Raw genomic sequence first — 20,596 nt, forward strand, 5'->3', positions numbered from 1 at the left:
TGTTATCATAATAAATATTATATATTTATATATATATATCAAAATACAATACCCCCCCTAAATAAATAATAACCGTGTTATCAAAATGGCCGTACTCGGTTAGTCTACAGGTTCACCTAGCCTGGTAATCTTTCCTTGTGATGGTTAATAGAGGACGCCTTGGGCAGAGCACAGGGATAAGGCAAGCAGAAGCTAATACCTTCCTAGAATACCCTCCTAATCTTCAACAAGTCACGGCTCAGACTTCCCATCTGACAGATCCAAGACTTTTCATATATTACCAGCATAGAGGGATAAACTTTACATAAGATAAATACTATGCTTTGATGTTGAGAGTAACTGTTGATGAATAGAATATGTGAAAATAATGTGAAAAAAACATGCACGCATGACATTAGCTCTCCTGTTCACTGTTACCAGAAGACATTTACCCCCTGAGCTTCACCAGCATCCCTGAAACAGGGCTATTGTCCTCACCACCACGAGCATCCTGCAGTTTGGAGGTGGTGAGGTCTTGTTGGGTGACCTAGCTCCTTTCACCGCCAACCCAGGACTGAAGAGGGAAAACCACAATACACCTCTCCCGATGTTCAACACCAAGTCATAGTCACCCCTCGTTGCTTCTTAAACGTTGGTGAAACTTACGCCTACTAAGATTAACCATGTTACTCAGTTCTCGTCATTATCTTTTTAATATTGCACTAGGAAGAAAATGAAACTGCCATATGGTGGAATTAACATGTCAGACATCTGTTAACTCCCTCTTATGGAAAAACAAAGCACTTTAATATATTTACAGAGTAAGCAAGCTGATAGCTACTTGTAATCGATGAAGATATTAAATTAAGTCTTTTGCTCCCCATTGTAGGATGTTCTTTAGAGGCTTACCTCTAAAGACTTACCTGTATAACACTGAAAAAATAGAGAATGGCCTCTATTTCTGTGGGGACTGATAGCACTAGAAAAACTACTGCAAAAGTTTAAATGCCAAGGTCAGTTAGAATTACAGAGGAGGCACTGCCACAACTGATTTGCGAATTGAAAACACTGGGCTGATCTCAGCCATTTATGTCTATTTATGTCTAATTTATGTCAGATTTATGTCTAATTAGATTAATACAATACTTTGAAAACATTTTTTTAAACACTGATCTTGTTTGAAATTTCATTTTGAATCTTTTTTTTTCCAAATTTGCCTGAACTTAACAATAAAGAATAAAAAAAGAGAAAGAAACAGAAATAGCTTTGAACAAAATATTTTCTTTTGTTCTTGTTATGTTGCTGACAAAAATGGAAACCCTGTTTTGGGTCATACCAAATGATTCTTCCAGCAATCATTTCATTGAAGAAAACAATAATCACAACCTGACCCTGCCACTTGTGTGTATCATTTTAACCATGATTGCCATTTCATACGGAAAAACGTGACAACTGCCTTTATGTCTCATTTAATTGTAATATGGCTTGTTTGGATTACTCTAGAAAAGAAGTTTTTTACACTATTCCTGTACACAGTGATTCAAGCCACCCAGCACCTTCCTCAGGGAGAGGATATGTTAATGTTAATGACAATATCAGGGAAATATTTTAAATGTTCACATTATCGGAGCTGCAACTGGAGATCACTATAAAAGTGTAACTAAAGAAATATGTTTATACACTCAAATACATAAGCAAATATTTGTAATTTTTAGGAGGCAACACACATCTAGCTACTACTGCTATCCTACACTATGGCATGATATACAAAGGTATTGATAATGCTTCTCCATGGATTAAATCAGTTAATCAGGAAGTCCATCACACCTAGAGAAAATGTATTCAGACTGTCATATTTATGCCTCTGAGAGCCTGGAATTAAACAACTAAGTCTTAGTATTAATGTAAGGAATTATCAGCTTTACTGAACACATCTGGTCTAGATGGATCCCCCCAAAGGATTCAGTAAACCTCCTGACAATGTCAGTGCAGTCGTGGCCTCATGAAACGTGAAGGCTGGATCTACACTTGTTTTCCCAAAATATGACCAGAGATAGAAATAAGGGGGAGTATTTTCTTAGGACTTTATGCTTATTAACACCAACATACTTGAGAAAGTCACAAGAGAATCCTGATAGGAAAAGCAAATGATCAACTCTGGGATCTACAGGTCAGTGGAGACACCTATGGCTACATGGACATCAGAATCTCACTCGTGCTGTTCCCAGCTTTATTACAGCATCTGCTCAGCACGGGTACTAATGCCCTGCTTTGAAAACCTGAAAATAATATGCAAGTGTCATTTAAGGTATGTCTAAGGCTACCGATTCTGACCTCATCTTTTTTTTTTTTTTTTTTTTTTTTTTTTTTTAAGCATGAAAATGTCAGAATCAATGTGTTCTCTATATTTATAGTGTTATGCTGGGGGCTGAGCAAAACCTTGGGAGAGCTGACGAGCATTTCAAAAACCCTGTCAACCTCTTCAGTCCTTCTTCTTGAAGTATCCACCCACAAAATCCCAGACATTTAGTACGTGGCTAGATTCAAGGCTGCAGCAAAATAATACAGTACATTATACCCCCGTGTGTTTTGTTCCCCGTGCGAGCCTTTTTCCTTCCCGGACCTGAGGGTATGCAGCTCCACGCCATCTCTTTGCACGGGCTTCCTCCCACATCAGCTCTTCTCTTTCCAGAACCGCTTCTGATTTACCTGCTACACGTTCCCCTAAAACCCGGTACTTCTGTGTTTCTAGAGACAGACATAATCCTTAACAATCCATCCGAACACATCAAAGCCGTTAATGGATTTCATCCTCATCCCATCGCCACCTCACAGCAGGAAGCACTCCGTTATTTATTAATGGAGATGAACTGGAGGAAGATGCTATCATTTCCCCCAGGTCTTGACACAAACCCTGGCCTCTGATTTTTGTATAATTGGTCAGTATATTGTCTTATCCTTCAGAGTGGATTTTAAGGAAATGGTTCCTATTTCTCAGTCCATGTTTCTATGCACTTCTAGGAGCAAGGGGGTATAGTTAGATCCACGGGATAACTTCAGTTCTCCTCTTCATCAACAAAGATGTGTCTGCCCTTGGGAGAACTGGCAAGTCTCATCGTTTTCTTCCTGAAGTCACTTCACTGTCACTGTCCACTTCTGAACTAAAAAAATCCCAATCTAAAAAGTTCATCTGGCTTTTATAAGTTTGTGTGTGTATCTACGTATATATATACTCACAAAACACAACTGCAAAAGAGGGACATTTCAACACAGAGCAGTTAAAAGAAAGGAAAAGTATGCAAAGAAATAATACACTGCCTGCATTCAAAATTAATTGTAACAGAATTGCAAGTCTCCTAGGTAAAGAGCTTGGAGACATAACTATTAGAAAGTATCTGAGTCTGAAGCAATGTCTGTATCGAAACAAAACGTAAGCACCAGATCAATTCAGATCAATTGCAGACTACCAAATGGAACCAAATACTTAAAGACAACTTTAGCTAACAGATTAAATTAAACAAATTATAAAAAAAGTATTGATTTATTCAAGACAGACATCAGATTTTGGTACTACCCAGAGAAAAGGAAAAAAAAAGGAAAGGCAAATGTGTTTTGAATAAACCTTCCATACTAACTTATTAACTGAACATAATCCCAAGAATTACTTCATTACAGAAGGTGATGTGCAGTCTATGAAACTGGCGTGCCTGTGAGCGGAGCTTTGCTCTTAATAACAGTAAGTGAGCAGCAAGGTTTTGCACACTACTGTCACTGCCAAGTTTAGAGGAAACCTCCAGTATATGCTACGGTTGTATCACCTACATTTTGAAACCTTCTGATACACACCTGAGGTTCAACGAAACGTCAGACCACATACTGTGGTAGACGGGTCTTTGCCAGCCATACGTAAAAGCACACCGAACACTACAACCTGTAGTAATTAACCTTAGCGGCTCTCAGGCACATACTGCACGAAAACTACTGCAGTCGCTGCTCGCTGCGGCAGCAGGGCTGATGCTTTGCTGTGATGTGCATCAGAGAGGAGAGCTGCACCCCAAGTCAAACTGCTTTCCTCTCCCCTCTTGCACATAATCATAGGAATCGACAAGTAATTACATAGGAATTGTACACAAAAGGGAAGGCATAGAATGTGTTATTTTGTGCTTTCTGAAAGGAAATGGCGTGAGCCGAGTATGTAAAACACACAGCACTTCAGCTGGAAATTCACCAAAGGAAACGGTGAAGGAGATCTTCAGGCTTACCGCAGCTCCGGCAAGCGGTAAGGGTGCGGGAAGACCATCGCTTTCCCTTCCCAGGAGAACAGCGGCTCTCGGATACGGTGCGAGGGTTCCTGTCCTGCAAGCCCACACCAGATCAGCGCCCTCTGTAACCCCCAGGCCTGCTGAGCCAGCCCAAACGCCGAAAAGCACCTCACAGCCCCGTGCCCATACGGTTACGGGTCACCTGCTCTGCAACAGCTTCTTGTTCCACCTGGGCAAGACGATCCTCGTTGCGTACAACCCGGGGGCAGCGATGTCTGTTTAGCGTGCTGAGGGGCGCCAAGGGGAGCGGCGGGCGGACGCAGAGCACCCGGCAGAACTAAGCACCGCTGCGTGCGAGGGGACCCCTCCTGCCAAAGCGGTTGGAAGAAGGAGCCTATGAGCACTAGGGAAAGATTTCTCCAACAAAAATCACTGGCTCAGTCTGGGTGTGTCTTTGCTTAGCAACCGTAAGTACCGTGTCCTGTATCACGCAAAAGGGTGTTTTAGTAATACCATGGTGCTAACGGGACACGAGCAATGTATCAGGAGAAAAAGAAAAGCAGCATGCTATGGAAAACCCACTGGTATCAATATTATGTTCGCTTTACTTCACAATGAAAATTCACCATATTGAAAATTGTAATGAGTCAGGATTTGAGACTAGATAACACCAATCTGGGTTACACACACACACACCCCACACCCCCAGTAAAGTTAACTTTGTAATAAATGAGCCTGGTCATTTGAACATGGAAGAATGACAAAATTGAAGCTGCAAGAGGCCTCAGATCCTTTTTTCCCAAATTGAACTTAAGAACAAATTCTGGTTTGCAACCAATTAATCAACAATTTAGACAAGCGTCTTGACGTTCTTTGGATACTAACAATGTTGTAATTTAATTTACAAACACTTTTTACCTTTCCCTGTGCGTACACACTGCAGGGGGTATTTTCAAAGCAGTGCTCCAGGTTTTAGCCATATCCCGCTGGCTGGCTGGAAACTGCGTGGTTTGGCTTCCTTTTTTGAGGGGCTGGAACCCCACCCCACCAGGATGGTGCCTCCTGAAGCTGATCTGCAGCAGAGCTAAAGAGAAAGCAGCCCAGGCAGAAGTCGGTTTTCTCTGGATTGTACAGTGCAGGAGACACGGAGCATCACTGCTGGTCACGTCCAGGCATTTTTCCACCTGGACTTTCCCAAGCAGCTGGTGAAGATTTGCCTTCGGTGGCCCAGAGTGCTACAAACCCAGATAAACCCGTCCTCTAACAAATGCTAAGAACGACTCACAGCGAGTCTTATCCTCTAAGCTTGATGCAAAGCCCTGGTTTCAGAGGCAAAATGCTCTGTAAACTACAAAGCTATTGACGATCGCTATTATTTAGGAGCTCAATAGCAAGGCTACATGCACAAAGGCGTGTATGTCTTAAGCAGCTGACGTACACATTAAGGCCACTCTGTTAGAGCATCTCTAGAGATAAATGCCTTAGGATAAGATTTTCAAAAACATTGAAGTAATATAGAAACATTGATGAATTTGAGGGAACTTTTAAAAACCTTACCCTAAGCACACATTCCCTTCGATTTTCTTTTCAGTCCTTGCTTTTTAAACACAAACCGGAGGAAAACATGGCTCTGCAATACACAGCAGATCAGGATGGGCAGCAGAACTCACGCAATTTAACCTCTCTGGCAGCTTAATGTCCTCGAAATCGTTATGCCAAAGAGATATTTGAATTGTTTAAGGGATTCAGTATTTATTAAGAGGGACAGACAGACAACCATGCAATCACATAAGTCATACTTGGAAGCAACAAACCAATGAGCCAACCCAACACACAAATGTGCAGAACGCTGCTTGTCTAAAGCCCCCGTATTTGGAGCACTTCAGTGCTCCAGTAGAAGAACCTGTATTCAATATGCAAATTCTTTGCAGAAGAATGGGAAAGTCAGGTGGGATCAGGTAGAAAACACTAAAACATAGGTAGAGAATTTTAGTGTTCACTGTATCCTATTTCAATTTTTCTGAGATTCTACTTGAGCATCGGTATTAACTAACAATTATGTTTTAAAAGAAAATTTAAAAGAAAAGAAAATAATTCTGTTTTAAAAGCATTAACTGAATTTTAAAAATCACTAGAAGAAACTAAAAATGCATGGTATGATGTTTTAAACAGACAAATAAACAAAAAGGGCAAAACAAGGGCATAGGTTTCATGCACCTAGCTATTTTTTCATCTACCTGCAATTAAAACACAAGCACTTCCACAATTACATTGGCGCTGACATCCTACCGCAAATGAGATTTGTCCTTAACACTTGAATTCCCCAGGTCCTGTCACCCAGTGAGTGTGTATGGGCACCGAGCGCGGTGGCGCTGGAAGCTGCAGGATTCACTTGACACTAGTGAGCATCTGTTGAGTCAAATCCTTGTGATTTACCAGACCCCGGAGGAAGAGCCTTGCCTGCTGGGGCCGATGACCTACGGACTGGCTGGTGTGACAGTGCAGAGGAAGAAGTGGCAGCAGCGCAAAGGCATGGAAAGAACATGAGCCCTGACTATAAGAACAGGCATTGCAAACCATACAGTGGCTAATCTCAAACCGGGATGGGTGGAAAACACTCTTCCTCCTACCAGCGATGTTGATTTAATGATTAGTGTGTCTCCATAAATTATTTTCACATTTACCATCCTGTGTAAAGGTCATGTACTGAACAACCATTCTTAAAATTGAACTCTTTCCGTGGAAAACACCTTTTTCAAATGTTTGGGTTTATTTGGCAGGTATAGATGAACCAAGGCTGTCATTGTCCCTGCTGCTGTGAATACCATTTAAATCCGCTGCTTCAATACATGTAAAGCAACACACCTTTCACCTGATGTATGCCCTCCAAGGCACTGACCAAATTTCAGCTCATCAATTTAATACGAAGTCAATTTAATTCTGCTTGACCAAAAATCAGTGCCTATTGTTCCAAAACATGCAATCATCTCACAGTATATTGCAATTGCTGGTTAAGCGGCTTAGTGTTATAGATAAGAGCCCACTCTGATAAGAACAAAGAGGACTGCCAGGATCCTTTATGAAAAATAAAAAAAGCTATTTTGCACACAACTTTCAGAAACGGTTCCCAGCGCATGAGGGCAGAGGCTGCTCTGCGCCTGGGCTGTCATAATCAAATCCTTAGAAATGGATGGGGAATGAGCATATTATTTTTGATTTCCTATCTCTTCATTTATGATTCCCAGTTAATACAGATCCACAAAACCATGCCAAAGAGATATAAAGGCCTGATTTTGCTATCCTAATTCAAGCAAAACCCCTACTCAAAGTTCTTTTGAAGCCTTTCCACTTCTGCTAGCTCTTGCAATTTTTATTGCAAGCCTTGCAGTACTTCATGTTTTGCTTAACATTCTGGCTCCTGGAGTTACACGACGTGTGGATCTCCTTTATTTTCAATGTTAAAAGAAGTTTATCACCCTCATGATTGACTAAAAAACCTTGCAAATGAGACTTTTTTTAAAAAAATGTCAAAAATAAAAGAGAAAAAGAAGAAAGAATGTAACTATTATTTTGCTGAATAACTTAATAAAAGAGGATGATATTCTTGGAACAAATTCATGATTTCTGAGCCCCAGTGCATATTTAAGGCTCCCCAAAAGAAGTAAGCAACATATAGCTGCGTATTTTCACTTAACAGAAGTCCTGTTCTTGTAAAACTTAAGGTTGGGGATTTCTTTTCAAGCTCATAAAGGTATGCAGAACTTTGAGCCTCCTCCTGTCCAGCGTGGGGGCAGCCAAGGAGCTCTCCTGCAGTCCTCAGCTCCTGTGCCACTGGCGTGGGTTCCTCCAAGTGTCAACAGCAAAGCGGGAAGCAAAGTAGATAAAACCTCTCATCGACCACCCAGCTGATGGCGATTTTGCACCAGCTGCTCAAGTGGGACAAACTGGGCAGCCCAGTCCTTAAACTGCCTACTCCAGAGTCTGCTGTAAGCTGCACGGTGACCCTAGGGGACAGCTGCAGCGCAGCGGGTGCTATCTGAAGAGCGAATAGATCAAAAACCAGGCAGTAAATTATCCTTCCTATGATGGATGCAAATCCACACGTTGCTTGTTAACACTGAGTGCAATGCTTTCTTTATTTCCCTCTTCCTCCCACCTCCTAATTTCCTCTTCATTTTTTTTCCCCCTTCTCCTTACCTGATACCTTTTGTTTATTCTGTAAGCTATTTGAGGCAGGGGCTGTCACTTCCTAGGTGTTTACGCAGTGCCTTGCATGAAGGCTGACAGCTCTAGATGCCCTTATAATCAAAGGGGTGGAGTGGTGGGGGGTGGGATTCTTAAGGCACTAAGGAAAATGAGGCATTCACCTACCATTGACGTTCAATAGGCTTTGAGTACCTTTCTCCCCTTTGAAAAATCTACATTTCCAAGTATAATAATTAAGATGTCTGTCATCAGCAAAACACCCATTGTTAAAATATGACACAGCCTCCAAGTAGGGAAAACCTTCAGTTAGAGCAGAGTCACTAACAAAAAGCACCTTTTTTTTACGAAGCACCAAGACCTCATTTGTCTAAAATCATGCACCACAGTACTCAACATACTTTCTGGAAGTATCACGTCTATCTTGTATGATATATTGCATTAGTTAGATATCTGCTGAGAAGCACATACACCATCAATTTAAGCACTAACATTGTAGGTTTTTAAAAAGAACATTTCCTATAAATAGAGACTGAAATGATCTTCTTTAAGTATTGTATTCTTTAATTGAATTCAATACCTCTGCAAATGGAGCAAACAATCTCCGACTGATTAGATCATTTGCTTCTATTCTATTTCAGACATGCACTGGTTTGCAGTAATGTAAGGTTTTTTCATTAGCAATTGCTGTTCAGCTACATGTTTTCTTCAGTAACCTAATTAATGCTAGGAAGGTAACTTTTCTTCTTGTGCATTACAGTATGTCAATGTAGTTGACACTCTTGCAGAGGTTATATATAAATAACAATAAGGGAAAAAATGTAAAGGGCAAAAATGAAAGGGAATGCAGAAATTAGCAGTAGATTTTGCACGAGGTAGTGAGTGCCTTCATCTCCCTGTGACACCAAGATGGAAGGTGACTACTTAGCACCCTGAAGGACAGACCTGTGGGCGTCTTATGGGTCACCAGCATAGAAATTACTGCATGCAAGTAGAATAAGAAAACGGGTATTAATGAAGAGAAGATATTATGTCCTTAATTTGATTCAGTAGCTTCGTAGGTCTGAGTCTGTTGCATGAATAACAGCATCCTGCAGACAGATTTCACCTTTGACTTCGGGATGTTATCAATCTCTTTAAATCAAATCACAGGCCTGATTGCAAACTGCGTTCCAGTGCAGTCCCTGACTAATTAAGCATATAGTCATAATGACAACACAAATCCTACCAGGCAGGATGTTTAGACATAGCTGAAGTCAACCACTGTGTATTATTAATGGCCAGAAGGGCTCAGTTATATACTCGGGGTGCCACGTGCTGTAACAACACCAACGCTGAATGCTTTCCTCAGAAACATTGATTTCAGGCTCTCGTATACCGAGTTTCAAATGAGCTGCATTGAGTATTAGCACCGGCCGGGCTAACAGGTGAGAGCTTGATCAAAACCTTCACCCTCAGAACATGCTTTGGCAAGATGCTGTGCACCTCTGGATGCCCCTGGGGCCTGCCTGAGGCGTGTGATGGTGGGACATTAAAGAGCCAGTGCTCACAGGGCTGGGGTGTAGCCCCTTTAGCCAGAAGAGGATACGGGAACGGTACAGTTGTACCGAGGTCACTCTGCTCCAGTGGCAGGGAGGTGCTCTAAACCCATGGTGTAGATGCTTTGATAAAATCTGGAAGGGCGACCCCTTATTTCAGGAGCCAGAGTCTAGAGACAGAAAATCTCTGGCAGGTTGTTTTGCCTAAATGTTTGTTTCCATCTTCAGAAAAAATTACACCTCTCCACAGCTGTTAGCTTAAGAAACCTTTTTCTTCCCCAAATATGCCATTGGAACACCTCAAAAAGAAAAATCTTAGTGGCTAAACATCCAAATAAGTGTCTAAATCATACTGGGGAATATTCCTGGAAACTGAGACCAGCTGGCAAAGCAACCGTCCCAGTAACTCCTACTGCCCGCAGACCGCGCAAGGTGCCAACTGGGAATGGTCCCTGCGATGTTCTTCCTCCCAAAGTGTGCCTGGGAGTTACTTGAGAGAGTGGCAGAGGCCAAAAGCATGCTGGCCACCGTTAGAACAGTTTAACTCAGTTTAACTATAATTTAGTAGCATTAATTCAGCCCAAATTCTTCCACGCTGTGAGGATGTCCTGCACTTTTAGATGCAGAACTTCCTCTGAGTAAATTTGATGAAGTTTTACATTGCATTGCTGCAAGTACTGAGATCAGACTACTTGGACAATAAAGTGTGAGATACTACTTACGACAGAATTAATAATAATTTAATGCCTATTTAATAAAAATACTGCAGCTTACTACAAAGATCATTAAAAGATCTGCAAGTTACAGTCTACAATGGATGCTGTTTTTTGGAGGCGGCTGGTTCCACGTACCCATAGTTGGGTTTTAGTTGCCCTCCCCCCTCCCTTCTTTTCTTTCCCTTTGGATTTTCATGCACTTTACATATACAAGAAAAATGGATTAAACCCGTGTGTGTTTGAAAATACAAGTACAAATACTTTTTTTAAAAAAAGCTCACCTTTAAATGAAATGTTCAGGTTCAGAGTAGAAAGCGTATAAAAATACTACAGACAGAGAAGCTGAAGTGTCAAGTCTGATGCCCTGATCAAATTCCAAGCGTGAGTTGAGGTTTCACACAGAAAACAGGCAACTTGAACTCAGCCTTCCCACCTAATCAGCCTGTTCGCCTCCGTTCTTGACAGAATTAACCTCATTCATCACGTTGTGCTCCTGTTCCTCCCTACGGCTCGTGACGCTTTCTTTTCTCCTTTTCCTACCTCTGGATCTCAGGGCACACAAGCATGTGAGCCTGGTCAACAGAGGAAAAGCTCTTGGCGATCTATTTTTTGGTGGTGGTGGTTGGGTGGGTGGTTTTTTTCGGTTGTTTTTTTTTTTTTTTTTAAGACAGAATAAATATAAAAGGATCTGCCTCCCTGCCACCTGAATGTCCTGGCAAATTTTAAGTTTTTAAAGCACAAAGTCTTTATGCTGTTACTCAGAGTAGCCACAGGATGAAGGTACTTAATTCTCTCACCTGTTCTTCCCCCCTTCCTTTTCCTGATAATTAAATTCCCCCACATATTATACCGAGATCTCGACAAAACCTGAAAGCTACTGAACGTATCACTAAATTCATGAGACACAAATAACCTCAACCAAGAGTCGACAACAGCCTCTGACCGGGAGCCTGATCTCCCAGGGACCAGAGTGCTCTTAATTCCTCCTGCTGCCGCTGCCCCTTATGAGGAATTCTGCCTGAGAAGATAATCATGGGACCAGAGAAAGTGCCAGTTCCTGCTTTTCCCACCTCTTCCATCTTCTAGTCCTTTCCTTGTTCCCTCTTCAAACTGGGTATCTGTTCTCTATCTTACGGAGAAAGCCACCACTTCATTTCATTCTCTCTAATCCCACACATCCTGCATTCCTACGCTGAACATAATCAATATCAGCCATCGAAGGAAGGAAGGGTATTTCAAAATCACACTGCTATGAAGATGGGTGACGGGGCAATCAACCTCAGCACAAGAAAAATCTGAATGGCTAAGTTTGCCTAATTGAGAAGAACAGCAGAGCTCTTCCTTCCCCTCCACATGCTGATCAACATTGCATCCACCAGCCACGTACGGCACAGAACTTTCACCTGCAAGTCATGCGGTTCTCCAACGGGAACCATTTCATCTGCAGAGTGAATGCGATATAGGAAACCACACTCAAAGACGGGAAAATATTTGCAAAAGGCGAGGAAGCCGACTAACCTGACCAATAGGTTCTTTTGTCGGGGTCTTTCCTCTTCTGGCGGTGCTCGTGGCCAAAGTGGTGGTTGTTTCCATGACTGACGTGGACATCTCAGACTGCATCGCGGTGGCTGTGGACTCAGTTGTCATAGAGGAAGGCACTTCACCAACAAGTCTCACGTTTCCTTCTATCACGATGTTGGCATCATTTTCTGCTGCCATATTCAGAACTTTCAAGCCATTGTAGTAAAGACCAGAGAGCTGGCCTTGGAAAGGGTGGCCACGTTCCTTGCCTCCAATTTTTATGGTTGCTTGGCTATTGAAGATTGTGAGCTGACGCCCTGTGAAGATAATATTGTACACATGCAAAAATGTTGACTGTGAACACTGTACTCTACACGAGTGATAACAGATTGTCATGGGGTGAATAATGAGAGCAATAAACTATAAGAAAAGGATTTGACTCATAATTCATTGCTTTTTAATGAGGTGTCCATGAAATGCATAAATTTTGAGAGCATTTGCATTTTTCTTAGTTTGCGAACTTTTGGGATTGGTTTTTTGTGTTTGGTGTTTGTTGGTTTGTTTTTTTGTTTGGTTTTTTTTTTTGCTAAAAGGCCAATCAAATATATTTACAAATGTATTTAGTACTACAAATGATACCCCTCTCCCTTTTACCTGAAAACAGTGTTAACATTTTTTGGCGTGTCAAGAATGCCAGGTTTCTAACTCCTTAAGATTACTGTTTCTTGAAGTCTGCCAACATCTCAAAGGTTTTTTCCACGAAATACAGCACAGGGCCTATAGCTTTAAGTATGTACATGTGAGTTTATGTATGTATAGACATATACAAATATGTATATACACACAGGGAGAGTTTACATATAAGCCAACAAGTCATTGGGTCAAGTGAATTTGAACGAATATGTTATGCAGTAATCTCTCTTATCTCTCTATCAGTGAATAAAATATTTCCATCTTTAATTAAATGTTTCCTTTTTGTATTAAAATGTTTATTTTCCTTCAACATACACACTGAAAAGAAACACATGGTTCACGCTGAGTATCAGAGGCAGATTCAAAAATAGATGTCTGATTGGCTTTCAGCAAGGCTATCAATTAAAATAAAAGATTTTAGATGTAAAAGCGGCTTCAGAAATGACACACATACCGATGGAGAAATCATGGCACATTTCCATTAAACAGAGATATCCTCAGCAACAGTACCACTCTTAGTAAACAGAATAGTCACTTTAGCAGATTGGTTTCTGCTCACAAAAAGCATGCACACAACTTTAAGTTCTGTTTTAATTAGTGTGTGTTCCAAAATCCCCTTAGAAGGTTGCAAACGTTAAAGGGACTTCATTTTGATTGGCAATTCATATTGCCCACTATTTAAGATACCTACAGTTTAAACGAATTTTTTTTTTTTCAGGACCGTAATGAAGATATCATAACTACATATATTTTTAGTTAATAATTTAGATGCTGGAACGTGTAATATAATCTATGAATGATTTATAATTTTTGGTTAATGTTTGCTATGAGTACCTTCATAGATTGAGTTAGTGGATTATATTTAACAGTCCCTTTAACCTTAAGTTAACAGGGTAAGATTATTAAACAGCTGGTACCTCTAGAAACGTATAGAAATTATTATACAAGGTATGCAAATATTACTCTATATTTTACTTTTTTAAATTTGTTTTTAATTTAGTTTTACTGAAATTTATTTTTTATGTTTATTAGTGTTACAATGAAGTACTACTTGGTTATGTTCAAATTATTTTTTTATTTGAAGTTTTAATCAATGTTTTTTACCTTTGTCGAGTAGCCATTCATCAACTACTCGACCAAGTCGATATGGAATTCGCTGTCTAGCAATCGCCAGGCGCTCGTTATCATTGTTTCCTTTAAAGTTTAAAGAGACATTTCATTGGTTAAAATCTGTAAGGTCAAAGGTTAAAAGTTAATACTTAAAGCTTGAGCTATACAGTTGCCACATGATTTTTTGAATTTGGAATTTTAAAAAGTGCTACCTAGAACATTTCATGGTTCAGACTTTTCATTCATTCATTTATTTTATTTTAGCAAACAAAATTATTCCTATGTTAATTGAAAATTAGAAATCTGCATTTGAGCTAGGTTATTAAACTTATGTTATAGACAGACCCAAAAAACAAATTTAAACATCATCGAATGGCTTTACAAAAAATGATCATTGACCTCAGGGTTTTGTCTTTTTTGATGTTTCTTATTAACTAGTTAAACATGTTCAGGTGAAACAGTTTTAAGTTTTCAAAAGACATCCAACCTCTCACTCCAGGTTAGTCATTTAAAGAAGAACACCACTCTTAATCACCGTCTAAGGCACACTTGCTTCTGCTGTCTACTAAGAGACCTGCTGTAACTTATTTCCTAATCAGAAAAAACACATTCTTCTTCGCTTCATTTAAATACATTCCAGAGATTCAAATGTACGGTACAGAACAGACCAGGGTATTCACCGCTTGTACATTCTCATAGGACACGTTGACAATGTCTTGAAGGAACACCAAGGCTTTGACAAAAGTGATGTGCTGAAAAGTAGCCTAGTTCTGAAACGTGCAAGCACCTTAAAATTTAGCGAGACCCCATCTGTAGTGGGGTTTCAGAAATTCAGAATTGGGCAATGCAAACCCCAAACTTGCCATATCTGCAGACCGTATCTATTCTCAGTCCATGCGGAGACTTTTGACTTTTTAAAATAAAACAATGAGATAAAATGAGGCTGATACAGTGAGTAAAATATCAGATGAGGAATAATTAGCAAATCACTTCAAATATTTTTTTCTAATGATAGTTTTCTGTGCTTGAATGACATAGGTGAGATCCCCCAGAAAACCATGTCTTCTACATAAAACTTAGCGGAACGGTGAACCTAAGTATTTCCTTCAACGTACAGGCTTTGGGAGGCAGTAGTATTTTAGATGAACAATACCTTTTTCTTCCATTGAATTGGTTCATATTAGTAAAGAACCTGAGAGATAAGAAGAGCCAGATGAGTAAAAAGCAGTCATTCCTAAGTCAGGTCCCAATCCAAAGTCAATCCTACGAGCTCCAACGCGCATACTTGCCTTGACTTCAAAACCCACCAACCAACCGAGTCCTGCATCTGCAGTGGAAACGTAAGTATAGGCTGCAGTAGCCCGGGTACTGCTCAGAAATACATTTTCTGGAGCTAGAAGAATCCTATTGCTAATTATCAAACCAAAGTATTATCCAAATGGAGAAAATCAAGGCTCAAGTTTGTCAGACAGTTATCCCCACTACCAGCACCACCAGACACAACAGGCTCTCAGGGCAGAATCTGTGCCATAGCCTCCAGAAAGAGCAGGATCATCAGCTTCTGTGCCAAACTCCACGGCGGTTTGATGCAGACGCTCGCTCTGCAGCGATGTGAACTGCTGCTTTCCCCATGCCATGCCTCCCTCGTTTGGTTTAGCATGGACACGGCTCACTATGCCAGAAGCTGATCTATTTTCTTTTGAGAGGAGGTTCTTTTTTCTATTCACTTTCTAAAATAGAATTATAAGATGGTTTGGGTTGGAATGGACATTTGAAGATCATCTAGTCCAACCCTCCTGCTATGGGCAAGGGCATCTTTCACTAGCCCAGGTTGCTCAAAGCCCATTCAACCTGACCTTGCACACTTCCAGCAATGGGGCATCCACAGCTGCGCTGGACAACCGCAGAAGCTGGTGCCACAACTTCTCCAGGCAAATACGCTATGTCAACTTCTATATGCATGTCAATATTAAAAAGTACATACGTGTATATATAAAAACATGCACATTTTTTTCATACGTACTTTTTACTCTATTCCTAACCTTCAGGAACATTCTCTGAAAAGCAAAGTTTTACTGAAGTTTTCCCTTTTCTGCCTTTCCAAGAACTGTAAATTTAGAATAAAAGACTTCAGAACACAAGTCCTGTGATGTTATAAGAATACAGACTGTCTTAAGTATCTTTTTTTCCTGTTATGACCTTTAAAATTACAGTTCTTCATCCTGGGCTCCTTCACTTATTCTCGTGAATAAACAGAAATTTGAGAATTACAGGAAAAACATGAGGAATGCCAGTGATAACAAGGGAACAAATACAAGTAGTGTGATCTTACATGTTTCTGCTCTGGATTTCTATCTTCAATTTAAAATAACTAAAATATATAACAGTGAGTTAATGCTTTCTATTCTTTGACAGCCAGTTACTTTTAACACTTATGTTTAGCTTTTCAATAGGATGTTTCTGCTGTTTTTATTGAGGCATTATCAGGTGTTTCACTGAGTAAGTGAGAGAACGCCCTGTTTCCAAAAGGTTTCCTTTACTTAAAACATGTGAATCATGTGGTTTTGTTGCTGTTGGGTATGGTATTTTTTTGGTTTTGGGCTTGGGTTTTTTTTTTTGGTTTTGTTTTTTGTTTTTTTTAAAAAAAAAAGGGGGGGAATGGGCAGGATTATTCTATGCAATTTATAAGAAAAGGCTAAAATGTTCAGAAGAAGTTTGTGGGCATAGGGAATCTATTAAGGCAATGGGAATGAGCCTCATGGATGTAGATCACCATTCCCTCATCAGATTCATCCGCTGTTACTCACTGGATGCCTTTCATCAACAAACACTCCCTGGACCTCACAAAAACCATACAGCCATGTCAAAATGAAACAGTGCTCACAACTGCATATGTCGGGAAGGCATTAAAATCTACGTTTATTCAACCAGTGGGTGTAAATCAGGTGCATTTGGTAGAAGGACCTGCAGCCATCAGTCGGATCGTTACTGCTATGGCATCTCTCTACTGTAATTCCATGGCTGTCATGTGGTGTATCCTAGACAAGGTTTATTGCTGCCTCCACATTCACTACTGAGCAGCTACTCCAGGACATCTCTATGGTGATCGTGGAAACTCCTCTGTGTATCAGCAACTTTAAATTTAGTCTTGGCCAGCTTATACTTTTCTTGGAATTATTTCATTAAAAAGTCCATGCAGTATGGATGGTTTTTTTGAGAATATTGCACCCTATTATAATGTGATTCTATCTATAAATTATGTTTTATACTAACTGCAGCAGCCTTGCACCACTGGGAGCAAAATACAAATGAAAAGCGAGGAAATAACCATTTGATTTGTGAAGGTCACACACACACACAAATTGCTGATTACATTATCCCATCCCTCATCAGAGGAAAAGTGCACTGTCAAACGCATCTCAATTTGACACTATTACATTAGCTTAAATTCTGCTAGTATATAATATAAATGGAAGGGCTAGGGGGAAATGGTGTGGAACTTATCCGGATATAGTTTCAAGGAGAACCCATAGGTTTAATAATGATGAAATCAGTAGACACATAGGTTAACTTCACAACCACATTAAAAAAACAAACAAACAAAAAACAACCAAAACCCTAACACGTAGCACTGAAAATAATGGAAACAACATTAAAAGTAACGAACTTCCTATTATTACCCGGTGAAGAACACACATTTTTCAGTAACTGCTCCTTCTCAAAGAGCTGCTGTGTCACACGACCAGCCCCAATGACTCGGGGCAGCCCCACTGAATTCGTTACAACTGTGTGCACGTACTTCATCTGGGAATCTCACCCCCACCAAGGAAAACATAAACAGCACACACTGGTCTTCTCAGGAGTACCCGGTGCATATTTCTCATCCTTTATTTATGCTTTTTTTTACCTATATGGTGAACCACAAGGAACTTCTTCAGTAAAAGCACTTCCAAGAAGGTTAATAAATATGTTCATATTCTAAATCAACTTGTGGCTTTGAGATTTTATTTCTGTTATCCACCTGAAAGATTAAGTGCTCTGGCAGGCATGCTTTCCAACCATAATTCACAAAAAACAACTGATATGCCTAAATTTTAATTGTAGACAGCTATGTGATATCCAGCATGACTCTTCCTGGTTATAAGGCCAAGATTTCTTTGATTAAAAAAGCTGGGTAAAGATGATTCACTCAGGATGCGCACTGTGACATTGTCTCACCTGATTGAATTCTAGATGGCTTCATTCTCCTGCCAAATAGATAATATTTTGTCACAACACAGTATTAATTCTGTGCGGGCAGAGAGGCTTCAAGGGAATAACAATAATTCCAAAGAATCGAGGTAAGCAGAGAGGAGCAGCAAAGGTCAAATCTTTGAGTCAGAGCTAAATCTTGTGGCAAGATTGAGAAGAAGCAGTCCAAAAAAACTTTAATCATACCTTTATGTCTATAGGTCAGCTGGGACAAACCAACTATGTGAACTTCACTAGTATGTATTTTATCCCTCCTGATTTATTATATTGTCAGCGCTGGAGTGTAATTCTATTTTGTTCTCTGAAATAAAGGTGTCAGTTATTGATGTGAAATAGCAGCATCCTTGAAAGAGAATAAGTAAGAAGGTTGAAAATCGAGAGTCTGTGAAGAGCAACCTAGACTAAAGATTATTTTCTTTGAAACACACCCTTTAACTGAATACAAATTTACCTTGTTAGTCTCAGTGATCTGTTAGGGAAATAAATAACAAAGTGGTGAAACCAAGGGCTATCTCCATTTACAAACAACCCCTCTCCCTGGCTTTGCTCATCATGATCTTGACACTGCAATTTCTGAATCATGACTCCACTGACATCTGCAAGAGGAAGGCAGAGAGCCATATCATTCCTCCAGATGCAGTTAGGGATGAAACCCGGCTGGAGCATCAACTGCATGGCACGAAGGGAAGCCACGGCAGCTCTGTGGTACGGGGGCGAACAGTCCATCCAGTGTCTCATGTGGCCAGGCTGGGAAACCAAAGCACGGTCCCAGTAACGGCCCATGCTACGGTTCTTTTGAATCATGTATTGCTAGTGCTGTGGACACACACTTGTGTACACAACTATATCTTAAAGTTGGAATAAACTTGAGGTGCAAGGACTGTGGTCTAAAACTTGATACAACAGATGACTTTGCACGTGCAGATTGCCCCATCCCAGCAAAAGAGGGAGTGGTATTTTAAGTGCTATCAATTGCAAGCACAAACATCGACGTGACTTGCATGTAATTCTGTCATTCTGGTGTTCACACTGGCTCTGCGTCTTGGCCATATGTGGATGCTTTCAGTGTCATCACAGTCGCAACATAAATCGATGTCAACAATACAGTAGACTCAGCCTGTAATGCGTTTCAAATAGCCAATACACAGGCATTCTCTAAAGCTATCTAAAGATCCAAATTTAAAGTCTTCAACTGTCACCTAAAGAACTCTGTGGCTATGGCTACACAGCTCTGTTTGACCAAAGACCGCTTCGAGAGCTCACTGGGGCTGGGGCTCCCCACTCACACGTACCCTGCAGACCCAGAGCGCGGTCCCAGACTTCCCATGCCCGCTGGGCAGGGTGTGCCAGGGCTTAACCTTGCGTCACCTACCACTGTAGACCTCTGGCAAGTCTAACAAACTTCTCTCCTAAATACTGCGCATTTAGCGCATCTCATCAACTGATCCTGCCTGTTGCCTTCACACGTAGCCTTGTTATTGCCCACAAGCATCTCGCCCTCAGCACCCATCAGTAAGCTTGCCTCTATGCCTGCAAACACAAGATCATGTTTTCCATCACAGCACCCTGGGTCCAGGATATACTGGCATGAGACTGGGTTGCATGGGGCGGAGGACAAGATGTCCAGCTCCATCCCAGGAAATCCCTGTGTTTGAGGGGGATGCTGACACCGCCCTGACCTATATTTCTGCTGAGTGCTTAGACTTGGCTATCCTGTGTTTGATCCAGGAATTGAGTGCTAGATGGATCAGATGAAGCCACGCGTCTTCTTCTCATGCTAAAATACGTCAGCTCTACCTGTTATGATGTGTAGGATGATGAACTGGGAGAGATGGAGGAGGAGTATACAGTGGTCATCCTCCAAGGCTATTGTACGAGGAGTTACATATCCAGAGGGCTAGTCTGGGCCTCCTTCAGCGTTCAAAGAGAAGGCAGACACACAGTTCTAGGCTGTGTATTTTTTTTCCCCGTTGGGCATCTTGAACAAACCTTACCATCAGCTTGGTGAGTAGATACAGGTGCAAAGAAACTGTAAAGTTAGAGAAAAAAATAAGTAAGAGTACAACTCTGCAGCGCCTTACCTTCTGCCAGAAGGGCTAACCTATGAAAAAAAGAAATCCCCGTGAGGTGTAACTTCTTCAAACTTCAAAGTGTCAAACCTGGCAAGTTCATATTAAGTGACCGTAATAATATGGGCCTTTTCACCCTACAGAGACTCCCAAATTCCTTATAATGAACACTAAGCATCCCAAGAGAATTTTCTGCTCACAGAATGACTGACAGCAGTCTTCATAGCAGGGTGAAGTCTCTCATCAGTGGCTTA

At 40.8% G+C, this 20,596-nt stretch overlaps 1 protein-coding gene across 26 annotated transcripts in view; it reads right to left on the reverse strand.

The window, feature by feature from the left end:
• The window catches only part of NRXN1 (neurexin 1), a 725,766-nt gene that overhangs the window by 87,081 nt on the left and 618,089 nt on the right, over positions 1–20,596 (reverse strand). For 14 of the 26 annotated variants that reach the window (XM_040611873.1, XM_040611872.1, XM_040611867.1 and 11 more), the window contains 2 exons: positions 14,017–14,106; positions 12,217–12,536 (listed from right to left, as the gene is read on the reverse strand). In XM_040611873.1, the coding sequence (XP_040467807.1) occupies positions 12,217–12,536; positions 14,017–14,106 (410 nt within the window). The remainder of the gene's footprint in view (positions 1–12,216; positions 12,537–14,016; positions 14,107–20,596) is intronic. The other 12 variants (XM_040611882.1, XM_040611881.1, XM_040611879.1 and 9 more) reach the window with 1 other exon arrangement.

This window comes from Falco naumanni, chromosome 12 (genome assembly GCF_017639655.2).
Source record: "Falco naumanni isolate bFalNau1 chromosome 12, bFalNau1.pat, whole genome shotgun sequence".
NCBI lineage: Eukaryota > Metazoa > Chordata > Aves > Falconiformes > Falconidae > Falco > Falco naumanni.